Below are 25,847 nucleotides of genomic sequence, written 5' to 3'. Positions count from 1 at the left end.
TATGCAGAATTTTAAAATATTGTGTGTGGAATCTTTAATTTTTTGGTGCAGAATTCCCCCAGGAGTATATGGTACATCTTTGTAACAGCAAGTAGCTAATTTTGACAAGTACCTTCCTGACAGCAATATTTATCTATACGGTACTTAGTATAGGGAACAGAATCTGAGGAAGTGATAGCTGCCACGATTTACTACCAGTAGTGCAAGTAAATGTGTTAGATGAGTTAATTGTGTATGGAACCTCTTTCTAATATTAAAGAAGCATAAAAAGGATGTACGGTCAGTTTTTTATTTTATTTTATTTTTTTTTTTGCTACAAAGACCAGTAAAGTATAGTGAGATTTTCAGGCATTACATAATGTCAGTCTTTGGTTTTTGCAGTGCTGTCTTGTTTCTCTCCTTCTCCATCATCAGCTGCCTGTTTTGCTGCTATATTGATTCAAATATCCGAGTGAAACGACAGAAATGGTAATGCTAGAAGTGCACAGAGTGCTTCAGATACTGGCATTTTTCACTCTACCGGTGTTAGTGTCAGCAGAGCAGCAAAATGTACAGTAGCTCACCTAGTGTTTGGCAAGAATCTTCCCTGAGTTCTAGCTGTTCAACAAATTAATTCTAATCCCCTGCACCATCCCAAAATTGTGCTACTGGCATGTAAGAAGGACACTATCTTCATTATTTTTCAATGACCTTATTGGTCTATCTGCTGTAATCAACACAAAACTTAGAACTTGGGTACTTGAGCTAAATGAGAACAAAATTACTTAGAAAATCTAAATATGCTTATTTAAAATTTTGCTTACATTCTGATAATTATTTTGGATATTTAATAATATTATTCTTGCATGTCTGTAATTCACCTTCTTGCTTACAGTACTCTCATATAGCCCTTTTCACAAGCATTCAAATATATGTACCACAAAATATGAATGAAGTACTGATCTTTTTAACAGCTAGTAATGTAATGAAATAATTTTAGCAGGTTTTCCTGTCAATGAAAATCACATCCTTTTCTTTCTTCATATATCCATTCTATCTCCTGACCTCATTGTCTGTTTTGCACTTTCTCACCTGTGCTCCATCATAACTGTAAATTCATCTGATAAGTAAATGTATGCACCCAACTTTAAAAATGGTGAAAGACCAACCCATATTTATGCATTCAGTGGCTGAAAATGTAAGCCATGCTATTTAGCATTTATATAGCACTTTACTTAAAAGCATTCACAGACACTAACGCTTTTGTTCACTGCTTCTTTTTTAAATAATCGATTCTCTTAAAAATATTTTCATGTCCTTACAATGTTTTTGTTTTAACACTTCATTCTCTTGTAGTCTGGAGAAAGAATCTTTATTTCTATAACATGGATGCCATTAGAAGAAGGAAAAGTTCGAGAACTGGTAACTTTTATTGTTAATGGCATTGTAAAACATCAGGCTGTGTTGTTGGGTGTTGCTGAGCAGCCTCTGAAGAAAAAGGTAAGAAATGTATTTTTAATTGACACTAATTATTTTTGTCTTATTTGTTTCTTGCTTGTGAGTCAAAATTTTGCAATGTAGCAATTGTTTCTACTTGTGTAGGCACGGATGAATTGTTGACTGGGTATCCTCAGTGGGAGCCCCCAATAACCTTGGAATTTGCTCTCCTTTGACCTGAAATAGCCCAAATATGATGAACACTTCAAAGTTGTTCTTTTCCCATTTGAAAATGGTAGAACATCTTAAGGGTGAATTATTGGAGTAGAAAAGTGGCTTTAGCTTATTTTCCTGGTTGGTTTGATTATGGATTATATTGCATTGTGTTGCTGTGCTTCAGCTATGTTGGTGTGTTGTTTCTCATGTGGGCATTTCAAAGTTTATGGTAAGTGCATAGAGCATGTGGCTACATATTACTTTTTAATGTGTATCTATTCAAAATAACTTAAAAAAACCCACCAAAATTAAAAACTTAGTATTTGTATGTGTTAGCTATCAATTCATTATCTGTGTGCATAAATATATATGTGTATTATATTTTTAAAAAAGCAACTACTTTGGAAACTCTTTAAACTTTTTTTTTTTTTTTGGTGTGTGCGCTTTTTCAGAAGAGTCTTTGGGATGCTATTAAAAAGAAAAATACTTCAGAAGGATCAGTTTCTACAAGAGCTAAGCAAAAACATTCAAATGTTAAAAATGTAAACAAAACATTTCGTGTTTCCAAAAAAACAGATACAGTTAGAAGCCCGCTCCAGTCCTGTGAAAATTTGGATGTGGTAGGAGGTAGCATGTCCCCCTCAAACTCGCTTATCACTTTAGAAAACAAACTGCCTATATCTCCTATCAGTCCTGTATTGCAAGAACAGCATGATACCATTTGCACACCTCTTTCAATGAGAAGATCTACTACATACTCAGTTCTTGGTACAGTGGTAAATGATGAATTATTGCAAGAAATAGACACATGTAACATCAAGAAACTTCATAATCCTAATGAGCAAATAAAATCCTCAAGTATACACAGTTCTCCTTCTGGATTAGTACAAGCACACAGATCAAATACACATGTTTGTGCTCCGGAATGTACAGCAGCCTTGCACTCTTCTTTGAGTCAAAGGAGAATTTTAAGTCCAGATTCTTTTATAAATGACAGTTATCAACTTAATGTAGAAATTGTAGCAGAGCAAGTTGCTCCCATATTGTCACCCGATCAGTTTGTAAAAGACAACTTAGCTATAGAATCAGTGTCTCAAGTCCACGTATCTGTTTCACCATCCTCTTTATCCTCCAGTGTGGAGACTTGTATCACAAAGAAGTCGTCATCTTCAAAATGGAAAGAAAATGAAAAAATGCAGTACATAAGTGTATCTGTAGAACATAAGTTTCCAAATGATGTCCTTAATGAGACGCCAATAGTGAAATCTCAGTTACTTCATTGTACCAAACCTGAACAAAATCATTTCTGTTTTCCTCTTTGTGATGAGGATCTTCAGATTCGCAGTTGCTCCCAAAGAGAACAACCAAAAAAACGTCCTGTGCTTTCTGCTACTGTCATCAAAAATAAGTTGTCTGCTGCTGAAAGAAAAGGAATGGAGACAACTAAGCCAAAATCTAGAAAATCTCTTAATATGATACGGGAAGATGTAAGTATAATTCCTAGACATTCAAAGTTAGAAATACTCCAGAACCTTCCGGTTATAGATCCCATCTCAGGTGAAACCAAATGTCACAAAGATGAAATACATTCCTGTTCCATTGGATCTACTTTACGAAGTCGTAAGAGGAAAAATGAAGTATACTTAGAGGATACTAAGACTACAGCTACAGAATATGTGGAAGAAACGGAAACCAAAAGAATCTTTACATCTTGTGTTGACAGTAAAATAAAAACTACTGTAAGACCACAGGTCTCTAAGCACATAAGCAGAGAGAAACTACACCACAGAAAGAAAGCTGGTGAGCATTTTTTATTTGTGTTCTCTAGTGAAAGGAAAATAACTTAAGTGTCTCCATATTTTGCCAAAATGTTGTAAGGGGACCCCTAGAACTCTCAGCATTTCAGTACCTCTTTCTGCAGCAAGTATGACGACACTGTAGCAACTTCTCAAGTTGTCTGGTAGCAATAAAGTGTGGCTATAGAATACACTGTCTGCATTCATTTAGCAGAAGCCACTTAACTGGTATCGACTAAATAGTCTTGTAGTATGCTAGAAGACTTGCCATATTTAGCAACATTGCTGGGGAAGTACTAGATTTGTCTCCCGTGGCTTTGTGGAGCAATGCCCTGGTCCTGAGCAGCTTATTTCAACAGGCAAGAAATGTGGGTAGAGGTGGTAGATGAAGGGGATTTTAAGATGGGGAGAGGAAGTGCTAGATAAGCTTTGGTGGGGCTGTGGAAAATCTAGCATGGAGTGTGATGTGCTGCCAAAAATGCAAATAATTGGTATTAATGCATTTCAAAAAGTTTGCTTAAATGTCTCACCTGGTATTCTCTAAAAGACTATTCACAATAGCTCATAGGTGTGAATGCATTTCTGGTGCCATCAATTTCTACACGTGGTTCTCTGCTCACTCTACATCTTACAATTGGCTCATTTAGCAGTCTCACATTAGTATAACTCTCTTTGGTGTGCTAACACTATAATTTTCTTAAAATATACGTCTGCTCTGAAAAGTGACCCTTGTGATGCCATTTCTTAAAAAAGGAGTCCAAGTTTTATCAGTTGTGCAAACTCACCGTGGGAACTGAAAGTTAGGATGCGGTTTTCCTGCCCTTGTATAACTGCCTGTAAAGGTTCTTGCAGGTGGAAATCTGTTCTATTATACCTCTGTAATCTCTTTGTCTTCCAAGTATGTTCACCATTGTCTTCATAGGGTTATACCGATATAACAGCACAGAGGCAGCGTGACGAGATAACAGTACACAGTTTGCCCCAGCCCTAAATATAGCTACATTTCATTATTGAAATGTAATTTTGAAACACTTACACCCAATTTAACTTCTCTGAGGCCTAACATTGTTCTACTTGAGCAATGTGTTCACATATAAATGCTGAATGGTGCCTGGCTGTGGAACAGCACAGGAGATCAGAATGAATTCATATCTTGCCGCCTCCAGTGATGAACACAAGGTAAAATCCTATTTTATAATGGGTAACTGATCCAGAGACTAAATGACTTGCCCAAGATTACATAGGGAGTCTGTGTCACAACAGGGAGTTGAACCCAGGAGGTCTCATGAATCTCAGGACACTCAGGTCTTGCACGGCCTGGGCTAGGACCCTACTCATTAGACCATCCAGATAGATGCCAGTGGCTTAGAATTTTGAACTTTGGAAATTAATACCTTGTGCTGGTAATAGACTTTAAAGTGGTAGTCCATTAGGATGTGCATCTTCTGAGAATAATTACAGGTAATACTTTTTTCTCAGTGTGGTGAGGAAGCATGGACTGTAGTAGTGTTTTTTAACTGGCAGCTTACACTTCAATTTTTTTCTTCCACTCTTTTTGCAGTTGCCAAGCAAAGCAATTTATCTGCATTCTTTTAACATTCATTAGCCAGAAGATTTATATATAATTATGCTTACATAGCATCTAGAGAATTAATGTTTCTCCATCACAGATGACATTGAAATATTGTTTTTGACTTTTCCTGAAACACACTGAAGGAAGGTAATTTAAAGATAAAAACAAAACCTCTAGTCAACCTATACCAGCTAGATTTAAGGAATTTTCTATAGCGATGATCTTTCTTATCATGTTATACTCCTCCCCATAATTGATAGGGTTGGTAAAGAATGGACTCAAGGCTATAATCCTTAACTATACCTTGCTTGCTTGTTAGTGGTAGTCTCACCTTCAGTGATAAATAGGTTTTTTTGCTGGCATCTGATATTTTGTTAACATTTTTAGGTTCTTTGTCTAAAACTATCATCAAAACTACTAAGCCCATTGATGGTGTGGCACAGTCTCAGCTGACCTTCATAAAACCATTAAAAACAGGTAAACAGAGGTTTTCAGTATCCATGAAGTCAGAATTTTTCTTGAATTGAATGTCCGAATTGAACTGGGAAAATTTTTTGGTTAATAGTTTTTGTTAAAAGTGTAGTTCTCGTTGACCCAAAACTGTTTGCCAGTTCATGTAGACTTTGCCAGATAGTTATGACTGAACCAAAAAATCAAAATGTTTTGGTAAGAGGAAAATGAAACAGTTTGTTTTGATAATATGAAAGTTTTTTGGGGGGTGGAGCCATAAAACGGTGGGGAGGAGGTGGTAGTGTGGTGATGCCCTCCTTATAAATTTTAGCTTAGTGGTTAGGACGCTGTCCTGGGATGCGGGAGACTAAGGGTCAAGTCCACATTCTAGAGTAGGTCTCCCGTATACCAGGACATTGTCCTGGCTATGGGGCATTTTGGAGTGGGTCTTTCTCAGTCTCTTTTATTTAGACTGTTTCATATTGTATAAGATATTAATTGGAGCAGGGACTGGAATTTGACTCTCCCACATCCCAATGGAGTATTTTAATCACCAGGCTGCAGAGTCATTCTCACTTTCTGGCCCAATTAATATTTAATTAGTAATGCAAAGTGGAACAGCTTCAGCAGGAGAGATTGAGAATACTCCTTAACGTAGAATACTCCCATACTCAGTAGTTGGGGCGCATACCTGGGATATGGGAGACCTGGGTTCAAGTCCTTGCTGCACAGGGAGATAAAAGGGGTGGGGCTGTCTGAATGGTGCCGAAGCTTTTGTCTACACTACACAGCTTTTAGCAACACAGTTGGTGTCGCTGAAAGTTGGGCAGTGTACCTGCTGTTTGTCAGCACTTTTGCTGACAAAATATTTCCACCCCCAATGAGCGGTGTTCACGGTGTCTACGGGAGAGTACTTCTGCCAACAGTGCGCTGTTCACACTGACGCTTGCCATGGCAAAACTTTTGTCTCTCAAGGGGGGCGGGTTAACACCTCTGAACGACAAAAGTCCTGCTGCTCAATTGCTTGTGTAGACCTAGCCTAAATCTCGTTGACAATGTAGCCCCTTATTCCCAGATTTTTTACTTTTAGTAAAAAAAAAAGAAGTTGGATGCCTAAAATGTGTTGTTTTGGGATCAACGAAACGTTTAGTTCAACTTGAAACTTTTTTTTAACAGCAAACCAAAAAATCAATTATTTGTTCACCTCTACTAATAACTTGTGATTCTGAATACACTCAAGGAGCAGATATGTGGAATCAAATGGTGCTGTATTTATGGAGGTAGAAATGTGACAATAAATCATGCTTCAAAGGTTTTTCAGTATACTTAAAAGCACTAGGCTACTTAACATTACTGTTAATATTGATAAAGCACTAGATAATAGCATGAACTATCATACCAATAACTGTCCTTGTCTTCAGAGTGGTAGTCATGTTAGTCTGTATTAGCAAAAACAACGAGGAGTCCTTGTGGCACCTTGGAGACTAGCAAATTTATTTGGGCATAAGCTTTTGTGGGCTAAAATCCACTTCATCAGATGCATGGAGTGGAAAATACAGAGTTGGGTATAAATACACAGCACGTGAAAAGATGGGAGTTGTCTTACCAAGTGTGTGGGGGGTTGGGGGTCAGTGCTAACGAGCCAATTCCATTAAGGTGGAAGTGGGCTTTTCTCAACAGTTGACAAGACAGTGTGAATACCAAGGGAGGGAAAAAAATCACTTTCGTAGTGCTAATGAGGCCAGTGTAATAAAGGTAGCCCATTTCAAACAGTTGACAAGAAGGTGTATGAGCATCAGCAAGGGAAAATTAGTTTTTGTAGTGACCCATCCACTCCCAGGCTGTATTCAGGCCTAATTTGATAGTGTCCGGTTGGCAAATTAATTCCACTTCTGCAGTTTCTTTTTGGAGTCTATTTTTGAAGTTTTTTTTGTTGAAGAATTGCCACTTAAGTCTGTTATTGAGTGTCCAGGGAGATTGAAGAGTTCTCCTACTGGTTTTTGAATGTTATAATTCTTGATGACAAATTTTTGTCCAATGTACATGGCAGAGTGGCACTGCTGGCATTGCATCAAATGAAGTGGGTTTTAGCCCACGAAAGCTTATGCCCAAATAAATTTGTTAATGTCCAAGGTGTCAGAAGGACTCCTCGTTGTTAGTCCTTGTCTTGAAGAACTTATTAGTTGAAGACAACAGCAAGCACAATAAAAGTGGCAGGTGGTCTATAAATACTTTCCTCATAATTCCATTTTTGTGCAAGTCATTGAAGTTAAAGTGAAGAACTGCATATTTTAAGAAAACATAAATAATTTTAATTTGGAACTTTGTCTATTTAGATAATCTTTCTCTTCCCTCCACCCCCCCTTAAGTCATTCCTAGGCATCCAATGCCTTTTGCTGCTAAAAACATGTTCTATGATGAGCGCTGGAAGGAAAAGCAGCAGCGAGGCTTTACCTGGTGGCTGAATTTCATACTTACACCTGATGACTTTACTGTAAAAACAGAGAGTTTAAAAGGTAAAGTAGTTTGAAACAGTGCACTCTTGCTAAATCATGGAAACACTGTAATGTCAATATATAAAGCAAAACTTGCTCCAGGAATTTTTTTTAAGTGAACTCATATATGATGAATGAAACCACTAGCTAAAAGCTAGTATCAATTAAGCTTTCATTAATTTGTCTGTATGTATGTAACTAACTTTTCAATAAGGGTAATTTTTATATTAAGAAGTGGTTAGTTCCCCTCCCCCATCACCCCCTTCATGAATTTCTGTTCTGAGATTGGAATGAAAGGAAGTTCAATTTGCATCCCTACAGAGTTACTTTGATAATTGCAGAGCTAACGTTTGTGTGTCTGTTTCAGTAGAGGTTGCACTGAAGGAAATTCTGAATGCTATTTTGAAATTTTATATATTTGTGTTTTTTCCATGTTCTTTAACTGAAAGTGTACAGTCTTGAGAATCTGTGTATTAGTATGCATTAAACTAAAAGTAAAATGATAGCAAAAATAGCTAACTCCTATAAAACAGATGCTAATTTACCTTTATGTCGGATATATAGACCTATTTTTCTTTTTTATTCTCTTTTTTTTTTTTTCAATTAGTAAATGCAGCTGCACTTATCTTGGGAGCAGAAAATCATCATAAAGCCAGTGTTCCTAGAGCACCAACAAAAGAAGAAATGTCCATGAGAGCTTATACTGCTCGATGCAGGTTGAATAAACTACGACGTGCAGCTTGCCGTTTGTTTACCTCTGAAACAATGGTTAAAGCTATTAAGAGACTGGAGTTTGAGATTGAAACTAGACGTTTGCTAGTTCGGAAAGACAGGCATCTCTGGAAAGATATTGGTAAGAATGTACAAAGGTTGTTGATATTTAGTATTTTTGGTAAAATAGCACTGAGTCATATTATAAGTGTAGCAAGTAGAGTAGAAAAACTTTTAACCAGATGGCTTTGTAACAATGAAATATGGTTTAAAAGTGTTTGCTGAATTTAACATTTCACCATACTTTACATTCATTGCAGGAGAAAGACAGAAAGTCCTCAACTGGCTTTTATCTTACAACCCTTTGTGGCTACGCATAGGTCTGGAAGTAAGCAATGCTTCTTATGGATACTCTATTTTTGTAAAGCCTATGCCAAGAGTGGATCTCAAGTTCAACTATAGCTGGCAGGCAGCTCTGGTTTATTATCAGAACAGAACAATTTCACATTTCTTTTTAATTCATGATTGTCTTGTTACAAAAAAGAATATTTCATCGGACAATTTAAAAGTGCCTTTCTGTGAGGAATACCCTGGAACTGGGCTGATGCTCCTTTGCTGTTGCTCAAGTAACTTTACCTTTCAGTAGTCGCTAGGAAATTGACACCTAGCGCGCTCCCACTACACTGCAGCCAGCTATGTTGGGACTGGTTAGGAACTCCTAATGGAATCAGAGGACACTTTCCAGACATCAAAGAACCAGTAGATCCCATTGATACAAATTTTAACTTTTTAGATGGACATTGTATTTGGGATACCTGCTGGAATAAAACTAGGATTGAAACTTTGTTTGCTGTTTTTCAGATGAATCTGTTTTCAAAGAAATGGGCTAGGTTACTAATGATTTGGGCAAGTGAGAAACTCTTAAATAGTGTATTGCTATTTATTTTGAATATAGCCTACTGAAATTCTAAAGAAATAAATGATACAATTGTGAGCATTTTTTTAAATTTTAAAAAGGTTTCCTTTTTTCTCATTAGGCTATTTATGGAGAACTGATTGCTTTGGAGAGTAATAGTGATATTATGGGTTTGGCAATATTTATTCTCAGTCGCCTACTTTGGAACCCCGATATAGCAGCTGAATACAGACACCCCAGTGTACCTCACCTTTATCGGGATGGTAACTACTTTTTTTTTCAAAATAGACTATTTTTAGCATTTAACTTTGCATTAATAAATAACATCTTTATGAACTTAATATTTTTAGGTCATGAAGAAGCTTTGTCTAAATTTACACTGAAAAAATTATTGCTGTTAGTTTGCTTTCTTGATCATGCCAAACAGTCTAGAATCATTGACCACGACCCTTGCCTCTTCTGCAAGGATGCAGAGTTCAAGGTAAAATATGATAGCCATTTCTTTTAATAATGTTTGATTGAACATATGACTTTGTATGCATATAATATAAAGTTGCTTTTTTAATGTTAAGACTTTAGTACTATTCACACTCAGCACATCTTCCAGGAGGTCACTAGTTGTGTAAGACTTACCATCAGGACTTCTGAAGTGCATATAATTTATAGGGAGCGCTCAAAAGCCTTGTATTGTAGAGGTGCTTTCCTTTTCTTTCTAAAACTAAATACTGCTTTGCCACATCATTTATCTGAAGTTAAATCCTCTTGCATTTTGAAAGTTTATCTGGGGGCTGTCCTACAATACTTTGTTCCAGAAAGCTAGGCTGCATGTCCTATCTGTAATGCTATATGTTTGATTAGTAAATAGCCTCATTTGTGTTGAACTAAAAACCATTTTTACTCTAGTCAGTTGAAGTCATGGTATAAATATTGTATGTAGTCTATTAGACTGCAACACTGTTTAAGGAGTTAAATGCATGAATAAATAAAAAGAGAAATTATTCATGAACTAGGATGCAGAGCAGGTATGATTAACTAATGTTACGGCAGCTTGATATTTTTTGTTGTACACTAGGGAAGTTATGAAATCTGTCATTAGGAAACCAGTTAGCTATCTGTGTCAGCGTTAGAATATTGTGGACACAATTTAAATGCCATGAAGAGATATTTAAGTACTTGAATTTTTGTATCTTATGCGTAGTACTAAACGACAAATAACAAAGCTAAAGGCATTTGGGGGAAGGGATCAAAATGGTCATTTGGTCTAAGTTTATTTTATTTCCCCTTAGAATAGTAAAGATGTTCTACTGGCATTTTCACGAGACTTCCTGAGTGGTGAAGGTGACCTTTCCCGTCATCTTGGCTTCCTGGGATTACCTGTTAGTCATGTTCAGACACCACTTGATGAATTTGACTTTGCTGTTACAAATCTAGCTGTAGACTTGCAGTGTGGTATTCGTCTTGTGTAAGTTGATACAGAATGGTTTTATGACTATCTATATTTGTCTAATCCTTCTGTAAGATGAACTAAGACACTTTATTGTTAGGAGAACAATGGAACTTCTCACAAAAAACTGGAGTCTCTCAAAGAAGCTAAGACTTCCTGCAATAAGTCGTCTCCAGAAGATGCATAATGTTGATGTTGCCCTTCATGTTCTTAAAGAGCGGGGAATTCAATTGAAAGACGAATGTGGTAAGAATTGAAAAGTAGCGCTAGAATAAACTATGCATTTGAAGAACAGGAATACATATTTTAATCGCTGTTGTATTTGATTTATAGGTGCTTCAATTGAGTCTAAGGATATTGTGGACAGGCACAGAGAGCGAACTTTAGCACTGCTGTGGAAAATTGTCTTTGCTTTCCAGGTATTGCATAAAGTTGTGTGTAGTTGTAAAGAATTTTAAGAAATATTACAAACAAGAGGAGATAATGCATGACTTGCAACAAAGAATTTGTAGTCTCTGAAATTGTCAAGTCTGGATTGATCTGGCTGGGTGACCCATGAGAATGATCTTTTGTGGATTCTCATGGTTAGACCTCATCGTGTGATGTATGTTCAAAGTGCTTTACAACTATTAGCTACATTGATGAGCTAGGCTCTAAAATGTAATACAATTCAGAACTCCTTTTAATTAGGTTCTGTACACTTGTTCATAGAATTTCTTTTGTACTTGTGCCAGATACTATAACAAAGGTTAAGTATGTGATAACAAGGGTCAGGTAATTTGGCCACAGAAATTAACTTCTTGCTGAGGAATTCTCTTAGCGCTACTAAAAATAGCTCAAATAGATGGATGTATTTAGTACCACTTCCAAACACTTGAAGAATGAAATAATCACCTTTGGACTTAGTATGGAGGCTAATTAGTGTAATTTGAGTCAAGGAGTATGTATAGCCCTAAATGGAAGAAGGAAGCAGAGAGTAGGAGAAGAGTTTGGCTTAATGGCAAGGTTTAAGAGGTTACTTGAGCCAACTAAATATTCTTCAAAAATCTATATCCAGCTTAAATGAATCCAATAGGAAGGAGTATACATTATGGAAAGTAAAACCTATTAGGCAGGAATTTGAAAAGCAAGTCGCCAGAGACTTTTTTTTTTATTATATACAATACCTGATGCAAGAATCCTAAAGAGAATACTGCTGCAGAATTATCAGGAAGCCAAAGGAGCAATTGAATGCTGAAGAATATTGCAGAGAAAATGAATTTATTCATTTGCATCAGTCAACAACAAGATGTTGAGGTAGATCTAGAGTCTCTTTAATTAGTTATATGGATGACCGCTTCCACAATTGCATTAGGTAAGATTAAAAAAAATACATGTTCAGGGTATAAACCAACCATTGATCCAGGTAGGAAGACAATTTCCCTTTAAGTTTATTTTAAAAGCATCTGGTACTGGCCACTGTCATCTAGGATGCTGGATTGGAGTAACAGCTAGTTTGATCCAGTATGGAAACTGTTATATTAGTAAATAGTGGGAGCAGTCAGTCCCTGGCACTTACTTAAGATGCTTTCTTCCAAACCATCCCCTCTCTGTTTAACCACATCAAGTTTACAAGATCACTGTAACGTCTTTTTATGTATCAGAAAAATTGATTTGTTTGTTTCCATTAAAGGTGGATGTTTCCCTTAATGTGAAGCAGTTAGAAGAAGAAATTTCTTTTTTAAAGAATACACATAATATTAAGACACAAATGGCTACTCTGGTGTCCTGCTCTTATCAAAGTAAAGTGAGAAAAAACAGCAGTACTTACTCATCTGAAAGTTACAGCAAAAATGTGAAGCTGCTGATGGATTGGGTCAATGCTGTTTGTGGGTTTTACAATATTAAGGTAAGTAGTCCCTGGGTTTTTTGTGTATATATTTCCAGATTTTGTACATCTGCAAATACATTGTCTTGTAATGGGAAATGTTTATAATTATATGTCATTCAACGCTAAATGTGTTCTATCAAATATATATTGATTAATAGTGATCTGTCATAAGTATTGTAATGGATGAAGTTCTATCAGTCTTATTTGGACTATCCCATTGGTGGGATGTCAGATATCTAGGATGTGTTTTCATGGGCCCACTTGCATTTCTATCATTTTTAATACATTCTCCTAGTAGAGAATTCCCACAGTGAATGTCTGTACTACCTGCCTGGCTACATACCAATCGAGGGAAATCTTCCCTCTATTAGTGAGCAAGCAGAATAAACTCTTTGAAAGACTTCCTTGAAGGATCCCATTGGTGACTGATTCTAGTCTGCGGGAAAGGAGATGGTTTTTAATGAGCCTCTTGGTCCAAAGTAGTTCCTCCACTATATAAGCTTTTCATAACCTTCAAGAACTTCAGGTACTAAGATTAACATTAAAAGATAGTCCTGTGAGTATTTGTCTCTCCCCAAGCAGTCATATCATTTTTACAAGAGGTAGGGCGTTTCTTACGGACAGGGAGCAAGGAGTGAAACCCTGTTCAAGGAGACTTACTGCTCATCAGAATGGCTGGCACACTTTAGGAAAGCAAAATCTAACTTAATTATTTTAAGCTTAGGAGGCTTCAAATTCATTTCCCAGGCATTGCCATTTCTGAGTCCCTAATCAATGAAGCCACTTTTGTCTCTGAACTTCATGAATTTCACTTTGTGTGTCTTCCTCTGTCTCAAGTGCATCCATGCCTACTTCTCTTTAATACTTATGTATGTGGAATGTCATCCCTGATATTGTGTCTCTTACAATCAGTCTTCATTTAAATGCCTCTGGTCACAATCCCTCACACAAACCATTCTTTAACTCCCATAAATAATAATAAAGGAACTAAAATGGTGGCTACTGTACCACACAAGCAACTACATAGCATTTTGTGTATTCCGTTCTCTATTCTGCTTGTCTTGCTTTCCATATACTGCTTCTCTACATATTCTTGCTTTCCAAGATAGTAGTCAGTTGGTTAAGTATGTTTAAGATTTATGGGCTACAGGTGTTATCTTATTCTGAAAATATTTAGCACATTTTTTGACAGTAGATTAAAACATTAGTAACATACTATGCTGTAGAAGGTCCTTTCTAGGATCCTTCCATAGAATTCTCCAGGTCTGGTTTCTTTAGCTACTGTTGTTCTATGAGGTGCACTTTTACTTTGGGTAGACATCCCTTTATATTTCTGACTTTCAGGAATGGAGAGCCACAGCATGGACTCGGCAAATGAGCATTACTCTCAGATAACTTGAATTTCATATATTTAATTTTCCTTTGTATATATTAAAAGAAATGTGCATAGCCACATTCCTATCCAGTTACAGATATATTATGACAAATGAGACCTATTTTAAACTTGTACTAATTCATGCGTGTGAAAAATTTCAAGGGTTTTTTTTTTTGTTTTTTTTTTTTTTAAAACCAGGTGGAAAACTTCACAGTATCTTTCTCAGATGGCAGAGTATTGTGCTATTTGATTCACCACTATCATCCGTGTTATGTGCCTTTGGAAGCTATATCCCAACGTACCACTCAAACAGTAGAATGTACAAAAACTGGTACAGTAGCACTAAATTCTTCCTCTGAATCTGATACATCTCTAAATATGTTGGCTGGAACATTTGACCAAAGTGAGTCATTCTTTAATATAAGGTGTTTTTTGAAGCAGACTGCATGTTTTTTAAAAAATAAATAAATAAAACCCTTAATCTGACTGACAAACATGATTATATTTTTCCTTCTGTTATAAAGCTATAACTACCTCAGTCGTCTATAAGGAACTTCTGGACAATGAAAAGAGAAATTTCCAGTTGATTAATACTGCAGTTTCTGACCTGGGTGGAATACCAGCTATGATTCATCATTCAGATATGTCAAATACAATTCCTGATGAGAAGGTGAGAGAGGTGGTTTTTTTTTTTATTTTATTTTATATAATTTCATATAAACTGGACAGTCCTAACTTACCATGGTGTTTTTTTTATGTATATTTCTTTAGGTTGTTATCACCTATCTGTCATTTCTGTGTTCACGGCTTCTAGATCTTCGAAAAGAGACTCGAGCTGCTCGGCTAATTCAGTCAGTTTGGAGGAAATACAGACTGAAAGCAGAGCTGAAACTCCACCAGGTATTTTTATCAAGGACTTTATTCTTTTGTGAAGTAGTACAGTAAAAGCTGTGTTGTCCGGCCCTGTACCAACCAGAAAGCTCTCTAAACCAGCATTTCTAATATTCATAGAAAGTCCAGTTTATAGTCTGGTTGGCGTGGGGCCAGCAGACTCCCTACATGGCTTCGTGTGGCTCCCCAGAAGTGGCAACATGTCCCTGCTGCTCCTAGGCCAGGGGTGGGCACACTACGGCCCATGGGCCGGATCTGGCCCCTTAGGGCTTTGGATCTGGCCCACGGGATTGCCCCCTGTGGGCTGCAGGCCCTGCGCCATTCTCGGAAGCGGCCGGCACCACATCCCTGCAGCCCGGGCTGAGGGGCGGAGGGCTCTATGCGTTGCCCTTGCCTCCAGGCACTGCCCCGGCAGCTCCCATTGGCTGGGAACGGGGAACCATGGCCAATGGGAGCTTTGGGGGAGGTACCTGGAGGCCTGGCAAGGGCAGTGCGCGAAGCCCTGTGTCCCCCTTCTCCCCCAGGGGCTGCGCAGGGACATGGCTCCGGCCACTTCCCAGTGTGGCGTGGAGCCAGGGCATGCAGGAAGGGAGCCTGCCCTGGCCCCAGTGCGCACCTCTGCCACCCTGGAGCCTCTTTAGCTAAGTGAGGCTGGAGCCCGAACCCCTCCTTCACCCCGCTCCCCAACTCCCTGCCTTGAACCCCCTGCCTGCACCTCACACCCCTCCTGCACCCCAAATCCCTGCCCTGAGCCCTCTCTGGCAGTCTGCACCCCTCCTCTGCCCCAATCTCTTGCCCTGAGCCCATTCCTGCACACCGCACCCCCTCTCACACCTCGACCCTCTGCCCCGGCCCTGCATACAGTTTCCCCACCCAGATGTGGCCCTCGGCCCAAAAAGTTTGCCCACCCCTGTCCTAAGCAGAAGAATGGCCACGCAAGCACTACCCCTCCCCCAGATCCCATTGGCCGTGGTTCCCAGCCAATGGGAGCTGCGAAGGCAGTGCGCGGGGCAGGGGCAGCGCACAGCCGCCTGCCGCGCCTCTGCCTAAGAGTAGCAAGGACAGGTAGCCGGTTGCGGGGAGCTGCCTGAGGTAAGTGCTGCCGAGAGCCTGCACCCTGCAAACGCCCCACCGCATCCAATGTTTAGTTAACTGGCATTTTTCACTTACCGGCACGCCCCATGCCAGATAAAAAAGCTTTTACTGTAATAATCACTCTTGGTTTGTGGTACAGTGTGGGATACAAAATCAACCAAGTTGTGAATGGATAGTCTTCAGAGAGTAGCATTTGTAACTACTTTTTGAGGACTTCATATGTTACTAAGAAGGTGACACAATCTTGATTTAAAGCAAAATGCATCTTTTCATTCTCTTCAGAATGAGAAGTAGTCAATGTAAAGACTAGTGCTCTGCCAGTGTTACATTTAATATTAATAAGAGTATTTCAGTCCTTTTCCCAAGTCAAGGCTGAAGTGGCTTTACTGAACTTTATGAAGAACTCCACACTTATTAATTTTACTTCTTTGCAATTTAAAATAAGATGAAAAGAATAACACGTTTGAGCTAGGTCTTTTGCCGCTGTGCAATGTATAGGATTTGACACGCAACTTGACCAAAGCATTTCAACTGCAATTTTCAACTATGTTGGTGTTCCATTTCTGACTTTCTACAGGGAATTATGCTAAATTATATGTTCATTCTGAAATATACAAGACTATACAAATTGCCAAACAACTTGTTGCCCACTTCAAACTTTAATTCAGGTACTTAAAAGTGAAAGGTAGCTGGGGTACATTCAAGGCTGCAGGATTTCACCATGCTTCTTTACTATGTATATAGCATTACATTTTTCTTCTTTGAGTAGTGTCACTATGGGTGCTCCACTAAGTGTGCTTGCGTTCCTACACTGCTGATTGGAGAACTTTGATAGCACTGTCTGTTAGGCCCACTCATGCACTGTCTCTCCTTGTGCTGCCCTTGTGTGGTGCACCAACAGCATGCCTCTTGAGCCTCACCTCCTAGAACACCCCCTTGTCCACAGCATCTAGGGCTTCTTAACTGCCTCAAGAGATCGAGGAACAGGAAGCTGGTACCAAGGAGGAAGTGACACCTAGGTGCATATTCTAGTCTCCAGGCGAAGCCGTCATGCCTCCCACACCATCTTTGGCAGATGACTTTCGTGTTTTCCAGGAGCTGGCAAACACCCTCAAGATACAATTGGAGGAAGTCAAGGGCACCCACCATCAGCTCTTTGACATCCTCCACTCTTCATCCTCCTCAAAAATTGCCCTCTCAATTAATTAGGCCATTTTAGTCCCGGCAAACATCTTGTGGCAAACTCTGGCATCAGTGGTGCCAACTTGCAAGTGAGCAGACACAAAAATATTATGTCTCAGCCCAGGAATCTGAATTCCTATTTTCTCACTCCTCACCCAACTCCATTGTGGTGGATGCCATCAACTCTTGCAGCCAATAACACCAATCAAAGGCTACTCGCTATGATAGGGATTGGAAGCATCTTGATCCTTTAGCAGAGAAGTGTACTTCTCAGCCACTTTGCAGTTCTGTATCGCCAACTACAAGCGCTCATGGCGAAATACAACTGCATAAATTACTCAAAACTGAATGACTTTATTGAAAAGTTGCCAGAGACACATTACAATTCCTTTAAGGCCATTATCCAGGAGGGCCAATTAGTGGCAAAAACATTGCTGCACTCTGCCCTCGATGCAGCCAGCATGGCAGCTAGGTTCATCTCTACAGCTGTGGTAATGCAATGAGCATGATAGCTTCATTTTGTCAGGATTCCCGAAAGAGGGGTAGTCCACAGGAGGACCTTCCCTTTTGAGGGCACAAAGCTCTTTTCTGGGAAGACTGACACCTCCCTTCGCGCTCTGAAGGACTCCAGGTCTACCCTTCAGTCACTGGTTATCTGTACACCGGGACAAAAGAGATGATTTAGTCCCCAACCCCAGCATAAATCACACACCACCCACCCTCCTCCACTTCAGAGTTTTTGTCAATGACTCTGTGGTAGAGAAGGAAATAAGGGAGGTTAGCATGCGCTTGCTGATGAGTGTTGTGGTACAGTACGAGGAGAGACCGCACGTGTGCGGCCCTGGCAGACACTGCTACCAAAGTTCTGATTAGCAGCATAGGGATGCAAGCACACCTACAGTGGAGCACACATATGGACCCACATCTTGAAGAACCATCATTACTGCAAAAGGTGAGTAACTTCGTTTAAGAGTTCCTTAATATTGAAGTTAAAAGCTAGCACTACTGCTAATATCTAAAGTTAAAAATGTTGAAGACCGTGAATAAAGAGGGCACGTTGTCCAAGGGAAGAAGGCAAGAACATAAGATGTACCATCTATAATGACTTACCAGCTGAAATCCCTAAGATCTATTTCAGGAAAGTTTTTGCTTCCGGTAACAGGAGGTGAAGAAATAACATATCTTCTCATCTAAGCTGAAGGGGTGGGGGAAGGATTGAAATATGACACTACATATATTTTAACCAACTTTTGTTATTAGTGGGAAACTCTCTCTTTGACAAATCTCTAAAAATAACTATAATCAACATAGTAGTTTTGCTAATTAGCTTTTATGTATTAAAATTAGAGGGATCCTGTTTTGATGCTGAAAAAGCACATGAAACTTATTTGAAAATGTGTGTTTAAGGGAGAAATAAACATTGTTACTCAAACTAAGATACAGTGAAATGTGTATTCGAGTAAATTTTTGCAACTGACACTACTGTGATCTCCGAGAAACGATGGAGGCATAGCTTTGGGTATCTACTCTGTTTGTTTTTTAGTTTAAAAAAACAAAACCCACAACTTTCAATGGAAATTCACTCCTTGCAGGAAAAAGACAAAGCTGCTCGGATTATTCAATCAGCTGTAATAAATTTTCTGTCTCACCGTCGCATCCAGAAAAAAGTTAATGCAGCAATTTTCATTCAGAAACACTGGAGAAGATATTTAGCTGAGAGGAAAACTTTGAAATTAAAAAAGGCAAAATTGGAGGAAACTAAAAGTGAATCAGCTACAGTCATCCAGGTACGATTTAAGTTAACTGGGGGGAGGGGAAAGCAATGAAGCTTTTTAAAAGGAGCTTCTTCTCTACTTAAAAGTTGAAGGAAAAGGCACATTCCCATGTCAGAGGTTTTGCTGGTGGCATCACAAAGGCTTAAAGCAGTATATTCTCTGTCTTCAGTAGCTGCAGACTAAACTACCCAGAACTCTGGACTATTCCTTTTGAAAGTGCCAAATGGGACATAATGCTGGTATTTGCTATTGTTTTTAAAGTTTCCCATTGGTGCACCAAAGGGTTTAAAATAGTGGTTCCTAAATTTCTGATCATGTGGTGCTGTTCTGCTGCTTTTCCAGCTGCTAAATAGCACTGAACCTGAAAATTCATTAATTTCTTAATATTCCTTCCTTCTCTATATAAGCAATTGCTGTAGGTGCCACAGGGATGCTTGCTTTTAGTGGGAGAAGTAGTCATCTACTGCCTCATTCCTGATTTGTGCTAATACATAAGAAATTTTCTCTATTAAGATGTGGTACATACTTTGAATATGTATGAGAGAACCCTTATTGTTACTTTTAATTCAGAACTCTTATAAATAAGAATATATAAATAAATACCCAACAGTAACTTGTGGACTTCAACCCAAATGTTACTTAAACTGAGAATTAACACAAAGTCCCAGAGTTTTCTTAAAAAAAGTTTATTTCTCAACCGTTTGAAAGGTAATCTTAACTGCTTTAATAGGTTCACCCTTTGGCATAGAATTGGTATGTAAAAAGGAATAGCCTTAATGCATTCTGTATTTGTGATCATGAAAAAAGTTCTGGATCGTTAGTCTGGGGATAGGGTAGGAGTGAATAAATTGGAACCCACAGACCTATAGTCCATAAACTGAGGATTAATGCTGAAAGTGGCAAAATTGGGGGATTTTGTTTTTTCTTTTTCAATAAGAAAAATAACTAGTTCTTGGGGTGAAACTTCTAGGCTAACTTGAATATTAATATAATCTCAGTTTAATTCATAAATTTATCATTCTGTTCTCTCTCGCAGACTTACTGGAGAAGATTCTGTGCTAGAAAAAGATACCTGCAGCTAAGATACTATGTTATCCTTGTGCAAGCTAGGATAAGAATGATGATTGCTGCTTCTGTGTATAAACGACTTCTTTGGGCAACTGTTACAATTCAGAGACATTTGCGTGCTTCCTTGGTGGCAAAACAAGATCAGCAAAGATATGAAACTTTAAAGTCTTCATCACTTGTCATTCAATCTGCATTTAGAAGATGGAGAAAACACAAAATTGAGCAGAAAATTAAAGCTGCGATAGTGTTGCAAACTGCTTTCCGAAAATGGCAAGCCTCAAAATTAGCTAAGAGAGAGCGAGCTGCTGTTGTCATACAGTCTTGGTATAGAATGCATAAAGATTTGAAGCAGTATTTACATGTTAGAAAAAGTGTTATCCAGATTCAAGCCTGGCTTAGATGTGTTCAGGCTAAACATGTTTATGAGGAAAAAAGGGCTTGCATACTGATGATTCAAAAGTATTACAGAGCTTATCGGTTAGGTAAAATTCAAAGAAAAAACTATTTGCAAAAACGTGCAGCAGTTACAGTCCTCCAAGCTGCTTTTAGAGGCAGGAAAGCTCGTCTGTTATATAGACAAATAAAAGCAGTCTGTGTTGTTCAATCACACTGGAGAATGAGGCAAGAGAAGCGAAGATTTTTACTCCTGAAACAGTCTGTTGTTACATTACAGTCGCATGTGAGAAAATATCAACAACTAAAAAGATACAAAGAGACTAAAAATGCTGTTTGCATAATTCAGACTCGATACAGAGCATATGTTGCGTCCAAAAATGCTGTCTCTTCTTTCCAGAAAATACGCCTTGCTGCTATTGTGCTACAATCTGCCTATAGAAGAATGCAAGCTAGGAAAGAGGCCCACGTATTGAGATGTGTGGTGAAAATTCAGTCAAGTTATCGTGCTTATGTTGCCCAGAGAAGATTTGAAAATTTAAAAGCTGCTGCAGTGAAGATTCAGGCTTTTATAAAAATGATACAAGCACGTAAACATTATCGTGCTTTAAGGGAGGCAGCACTCTATGTTCAACGAAGATACCGTTCCCAAAAATACATCCTTCAACTTAAAGAATATAGAAAACTGACGATAGCTTGTGTCAGCGTTCAAGCTGCAGTGCGAGGGCATCTGATCAGAAAACGAGTACAAAGATGGAGAGAGGCTGCAACCTTGCTCCAGGCTTACTACAGAATGAAAAGGGATAGGCAACGCTATCTGAGGGTGTATAGCGCTACTGTTATCATTCAGAATCGTTATTGTGCATACCAAGAGCAAGTCCATCAGAGGCAGAAGTTCTTGAAAGTCAAAAAGGCAGTTGTCTGCTTGCAAGCAGCCTACAGAGGTTATAGAGTACGCAAAATGCTTAAACTTCAGTATACGGCCACTGTTAAGATCCAGACAGCTTTTAGAGCTCATGCTGCAAGAATGAAATATCAAGCAATGATTCAGGCCTCTCTTGTGATTCAGAGGTGGTACAGAGCCTACAAAACTGGTTACAAAGTGAGACTGAGCTTCTTAAAAAGAAGAGCAGCTGTGATTTCTCTTCAAGCAGCTCTTCGTGGTTGGCAAGTACGAAAACAGGTTCAAAGGCAGCATGGTGCTGCAGTTATAATACAGACTGCCTTTAGAAAGTTCCAGGCTCAAAGATTCAGGCTTGTAAACAATGCTGTGCTAACTATCCAGCAGCATTATAGAGCCAGCATTGTAGGTAGAAAACAGCGGCAAGAATATATGGAACTGCATAACTGTATTGTACAGCTCCAGGCAGTTTGGAGAGGAAGAACTGTGAGAAAACAAATTCAAAGGAAGCATCAATTTGCAGTAATCATACAGTCCTATTACAGAATGCATGTAAATCAATCAAAGTTGAAAACTTTGAGACAAGCTGTCTTAGTGATTCAGAGACACTACAGAGCTTACTGTATGAAAAAGAAACAGCGTACACTTTATCTAAAAACAAAAGCAGCTGTCTTAGTCTTGCAAGCTGCTTTCCGTGGGATGAGAGTGAGGAAACAATTATGGGAATTCAACAAAGCTGCTACTACTATACAAGCAACCTACAGATCCTATGTAGTAAAAAAAAAATATGCAGCACTTAAAGCTATGACTATCATGGTTCAAAGGCGGCATCGTGCAGTTGTTCAAGCTAAGTATCAAAAGCAGGAATATCTGTCTTTAAAGAATGCAGTTGTTAAAATTCAAGCTATTTATAGAGGTATAAAAGTAAGACGACAAATTCACTGCATGCATCAGGCGGCTATTTCAATTCAAGCCATGTTTAAGATGCATCGTATAAACATTAGGTATCGGGCAGTGAAACTGGCAGCAATTGTAATTCAAATTAGATATAGAGCATTTCATCAAGGGAGAGTGGAACGTAAAAAATACTTAGAGCTACAGAGATCATCCCTTGTCCTTCAGTCTGCCTATAGAGGCATGAAAGTTCGAAGAAAGGTAAGAATTATGCATCAATCTGCAACAATAATACAGTCATATTATCGAATGCACAGACAACAAAAAGATTTCAAAAAGTTATCCATGGTAACTAAACAGATACAGCAGTGGTATCGTGCTTGCAAAGAACGAAATGTTCAAGTACACAAATACAGGATTATGAAGAGGTCCATACTCTGTATCCAGGCTGCGTTTCGCGGTATGAAAACCAGAAGACATTTGAAAATGATACATGTAGCTGCAGCCCTTCTTCAAAGGAGAGTTAGGTCCTTTCTTAAAAGGAAACAATATATTTCTCTTAAGGCAGCTGCTGTTATGATTCAGAGAAAATATAGAGCAACAGCACATGCAAAGCAACAGCACCAAGAATATCTTCATATCCGTAAGGCTGTTGTTACCATACAGTCTGCTTATAGAGGCTTTGTGGTAAGGGAAAAGATGCAACAGATGCACAGGGCTGCTACAGTTATCCAAGCAACCTTAAGAATGTATAGAATGCGTGTTTCCTATCAATCTGTCAAATTTGCTTCAATAACTATACAACAACATTACCGAGCTTACAAGGAGGGAAAACGTGTGAGAGAAATGTACTTAAAACAGTACAACTCTGTTTTAGTTCTTCAGGCTGCCTATAGAGGAATGAAAACAAGACAGCTCCTAAAGAAAAAACATAATGCTGCAACCATAATACAAACCAATTATCGAATGTACAAGCAAAGTTTTTACTACAAAAAAGTACAGTGGGCAACCCAAGTAATACAGAAAAGACACAGAGCCAGTAAGCTGAGAGGAATTGCAGTACAGCAGTACTCTTCTATGAAGAAAGCAGCAACTTGCATTCAGAGAGCTTTTCGGGAGATGAGGGCAAGAAAAAAACATCGAGAAATGTGTCAAGCTGCTGTTGTTGTTCAGAGATGTTTTAAAACATTTAAAGAACGACAGAGGTATCTTTCCCTTAAAGCTGCTGCTGTTGTCCTTCAGAGAAGATACAGAGCTTTAATTTTGGTAAGATGGCACACTCAGGAATACCTTTCTTTTCGTAGAGCAGTTATTCGTATACAGTCTCTGTACAGGGGTATTCAAACAAGAAGAAACATTCAACATATGCATTTGGCTGCCAGCACAATCCAGTCAGCATTTAGAACGCATAAGATTAAAATCTCCTACCAGAGAATGAGAATGGCAGCTCTAGTCATACAGAATTATTACCGATTCTATGTTAAAGGAAAAGTTCAACGGAAGATATATCTGACCATTCAGAAATCTGTGCTGATCATTCAGGCTGCTTATAGAGGCATGAAAGCACGACAAGAACTGAAAATCATGCACACATCAGCAACTGTAATACAGTCTCTTTATCGTATGCACAAACAGCATAATCATTATAAACAGTTACACTGGGCAGTCGGAGTTGTACAGCAAAGGTTCAGAGCTAACAGGGCAAGAGAAGCTGAAGTAAAAAACTATACCAAAATTAAAAAGGCTGCCCTTTGCCTTCAGTCTGCTTTTCGTGCTAAAAAAGCTAGGCAGTTGGCTACAATCATACAAGCTGCACAGCGTATTCAGTCAGTATTACAGATGTACTTAGACAGGAGACGTTTTCTTAAGAAGAAGACCGCAGCAGCAGCAATTCAGTTTGCATTCCGATGCCATAGAATGAAAACTCGCTACAAAGCAATTCGGGATTCAACAGTTGCGATTCAGCGATGGTACAGAGCCTGTCGAATGGCTCGTTTACAGAAAGCTGAGTACTCTGCCCAAAGGCAAGCCGTAATAATTATTCAGTCTGCCTATCGTGGAACAGTAGTACGAAAAATGGCAAAGCAAAAACGTGCTGCAAGAAAGATTCAGGCTTTTCTTCACATGGCTGTGCATCGCAGAAAATTTGTTAGACTCAGAGCAGCAGCTGTTACATTGCAGTCTTACTACTTGATGAATAAAACCAAATTACAGTATATGACCTACAGAAAGGCAGCATTTGTATTACAGCAGCACTTCAAATCACATTTAGCTATGAAACACCAAAGAGGAGCTTACTTGAGAACCCGGAAGAGCATTATAATTATACAGTCTAGAATCCGGGGATTCATCGAGCAGAGAAAGCTTCAGAGATTTAAACAAAGCACAGTAAAAATTCAGGTATGTGAAAATGCAATGTGTTGTGCTGTATACATCCCTGGTTAATACTGTAACATCCGATGACAAACTGTAATATAAATTGTGTTTAAAAACAAGACCAGAGGTACAATACTGGTTGCCAGTACGTGATAAGTTTCTGAAGCATGATTGATATAACTGCTATAACGATCATCAACAGATGAATCAGTTATACTTTGAAAGGTGACTTTAAAAATGGCATTGTTAGTGACTTCCACATCCAAAATGCTCATTTTACAAGTAATAACTTTTCCTAAATTCTAGTCCTACAAACTCAACTTTCAGGCTGCGAAAGTCAAGTTGGTGTTTTTCCTGCTTGCGCAGGAAACAAAGATTCTGCAGGTTAAACTATGCCCTCGTATTCAGTTGGTTTGTACAGATGTGACTAATGGTAACTTAATAGTTCTACTGATATGAGAAGGAATGGAAGCCAGCTCATTTACGTAAATGTGTGGGCTCTGGAGTGGTAAATACAGTAAAAGTAGTCACTTATTTTGTCAAAGTGAGAAGCTATGACAACATACACAGAGCAAGGGGTAAGAAGAGGCCATTTTTACATAGTCTCTGTCAGCCCTCTTTAAAAGGCTCTCTTTTAGAGTGAATAAATGGTGATCTTGATCCCTTTTAAAAAACTTGTTAACCTTAGATATTTGAGGCCCCTGACTATTTTTTTTTTTTCCCAAGAGGGGGTGGGAGGCAGCTGAACATCAGAGGGAAAATAGTGTGGTCCACGAATCCAGAGATATGTCTAGAGATGTGAGGAAAAACACTCAAAAACCCAGTCTTCCCTCCTCCGTGACAGGTCAAAAGGCTGCTGGGAGAAAGTAGAGAGCACTGTTCTTGCCTCCACAGACAGCAGTGGGGAACTAACCAGTGTGTTCACAGTAACTGGTCCTCTGAACTTCCTTTTGGTGTTTCCCACTTTTTTTGGCTGAGTGTGTCTCCCGCTACCCCCATAGGCTGTTTGT

At 38.7% G+C, this 25,847-nt stretch overlaps 1 protein-coding gene across 1 annotated transcript in view; it reads left to right on the top strand.

Annotated features, from left to right (window-relative positions):
• ASPM (assembly factor for spindle microtubules) overlaps window positions 1-25,847 on the top strand; it is a 37,800-nt gene that overhangs the window by 1,183 nt on the left and 10,770 nt on the right. Inside the window, exons 2-18 of the mRNA XM_073356735.2 lie at window positions 1,336-1,479; window positions 2,085-3,432; window positions 5,389-5,478; window positions 7,821-7,967; window positions 8,554-8,799; window positions 8,978-9,045; window positions 9,695-9,836; window positions 9,924-10,054; window positions 10,860-11,035; window positions 11,118-11,263; window positions 11,351-11,436; window positions 12,690-12,905; window positions 14,461-14,665; window positions 14,787-14,932; window positions 15,034-15,162; window positions 19,023-19,217; window positions 20,242-24,861. Of these exons, the coding sequence (XP_073212836.2) occupies window positions 1,336-1,479; window positions 2,085-3,432; window positions 5,389-5,478; window positions 7,821-7,967; window positions 8,554-8,799; window positions 8,978-9,045; window positions 9,695-9,836; window positions 9,924-10,054; window positions 10,860-11,035; window positions 11,118-11,263; window positions 11,351-11,436; window positions 12,690-12,905; window positions 14,461-14,665; window positions 14,787-14,932; window positions 15,034-15,162; window positions 19,023-19,217; window positions 20,242-24,861 (8,235 nt within the window). The remainder of the gene's footprint in view (window positions 1-1,335; window positions 1,480-2,084; window positions 3,433-5,388; window positions 5,479-7,820; window positions 7,968-8,553; window positions 8,800-8,977; window positions 9,046-9,694; window positions 9,837-9,923; window positions 10,055-10,859; window positions 11,036-11,117; window positions 11,264-11,350; window positions 11,437-12,689; window positions 12,906-14,460; window positions 14,666-14,786; window positions 14,933-15,033; window positions 15,163-19,022; window positions 19,218-20,241; window positions 24,862-25,847) is intronic.

This window comes from Lepidochelys kempii, chromosome 8 (assembly GCF_965140285.1).
Source record: "Lepidochelys kempii isolate rLepKem1 chromosome 8, rLepKem1.hap1, whole genome shotgun sequence".
NCBI lineage: Eukaryota > Metazoa > Chordata > Testudines > Cheloniidae > Lepidochelys > Lepidochelys kempii.
The sequence above is the reverse complement of the archived record's forward strand: the minus strand, read 5'-3'. Positions and strand labels throughout refer to the sequence as shown.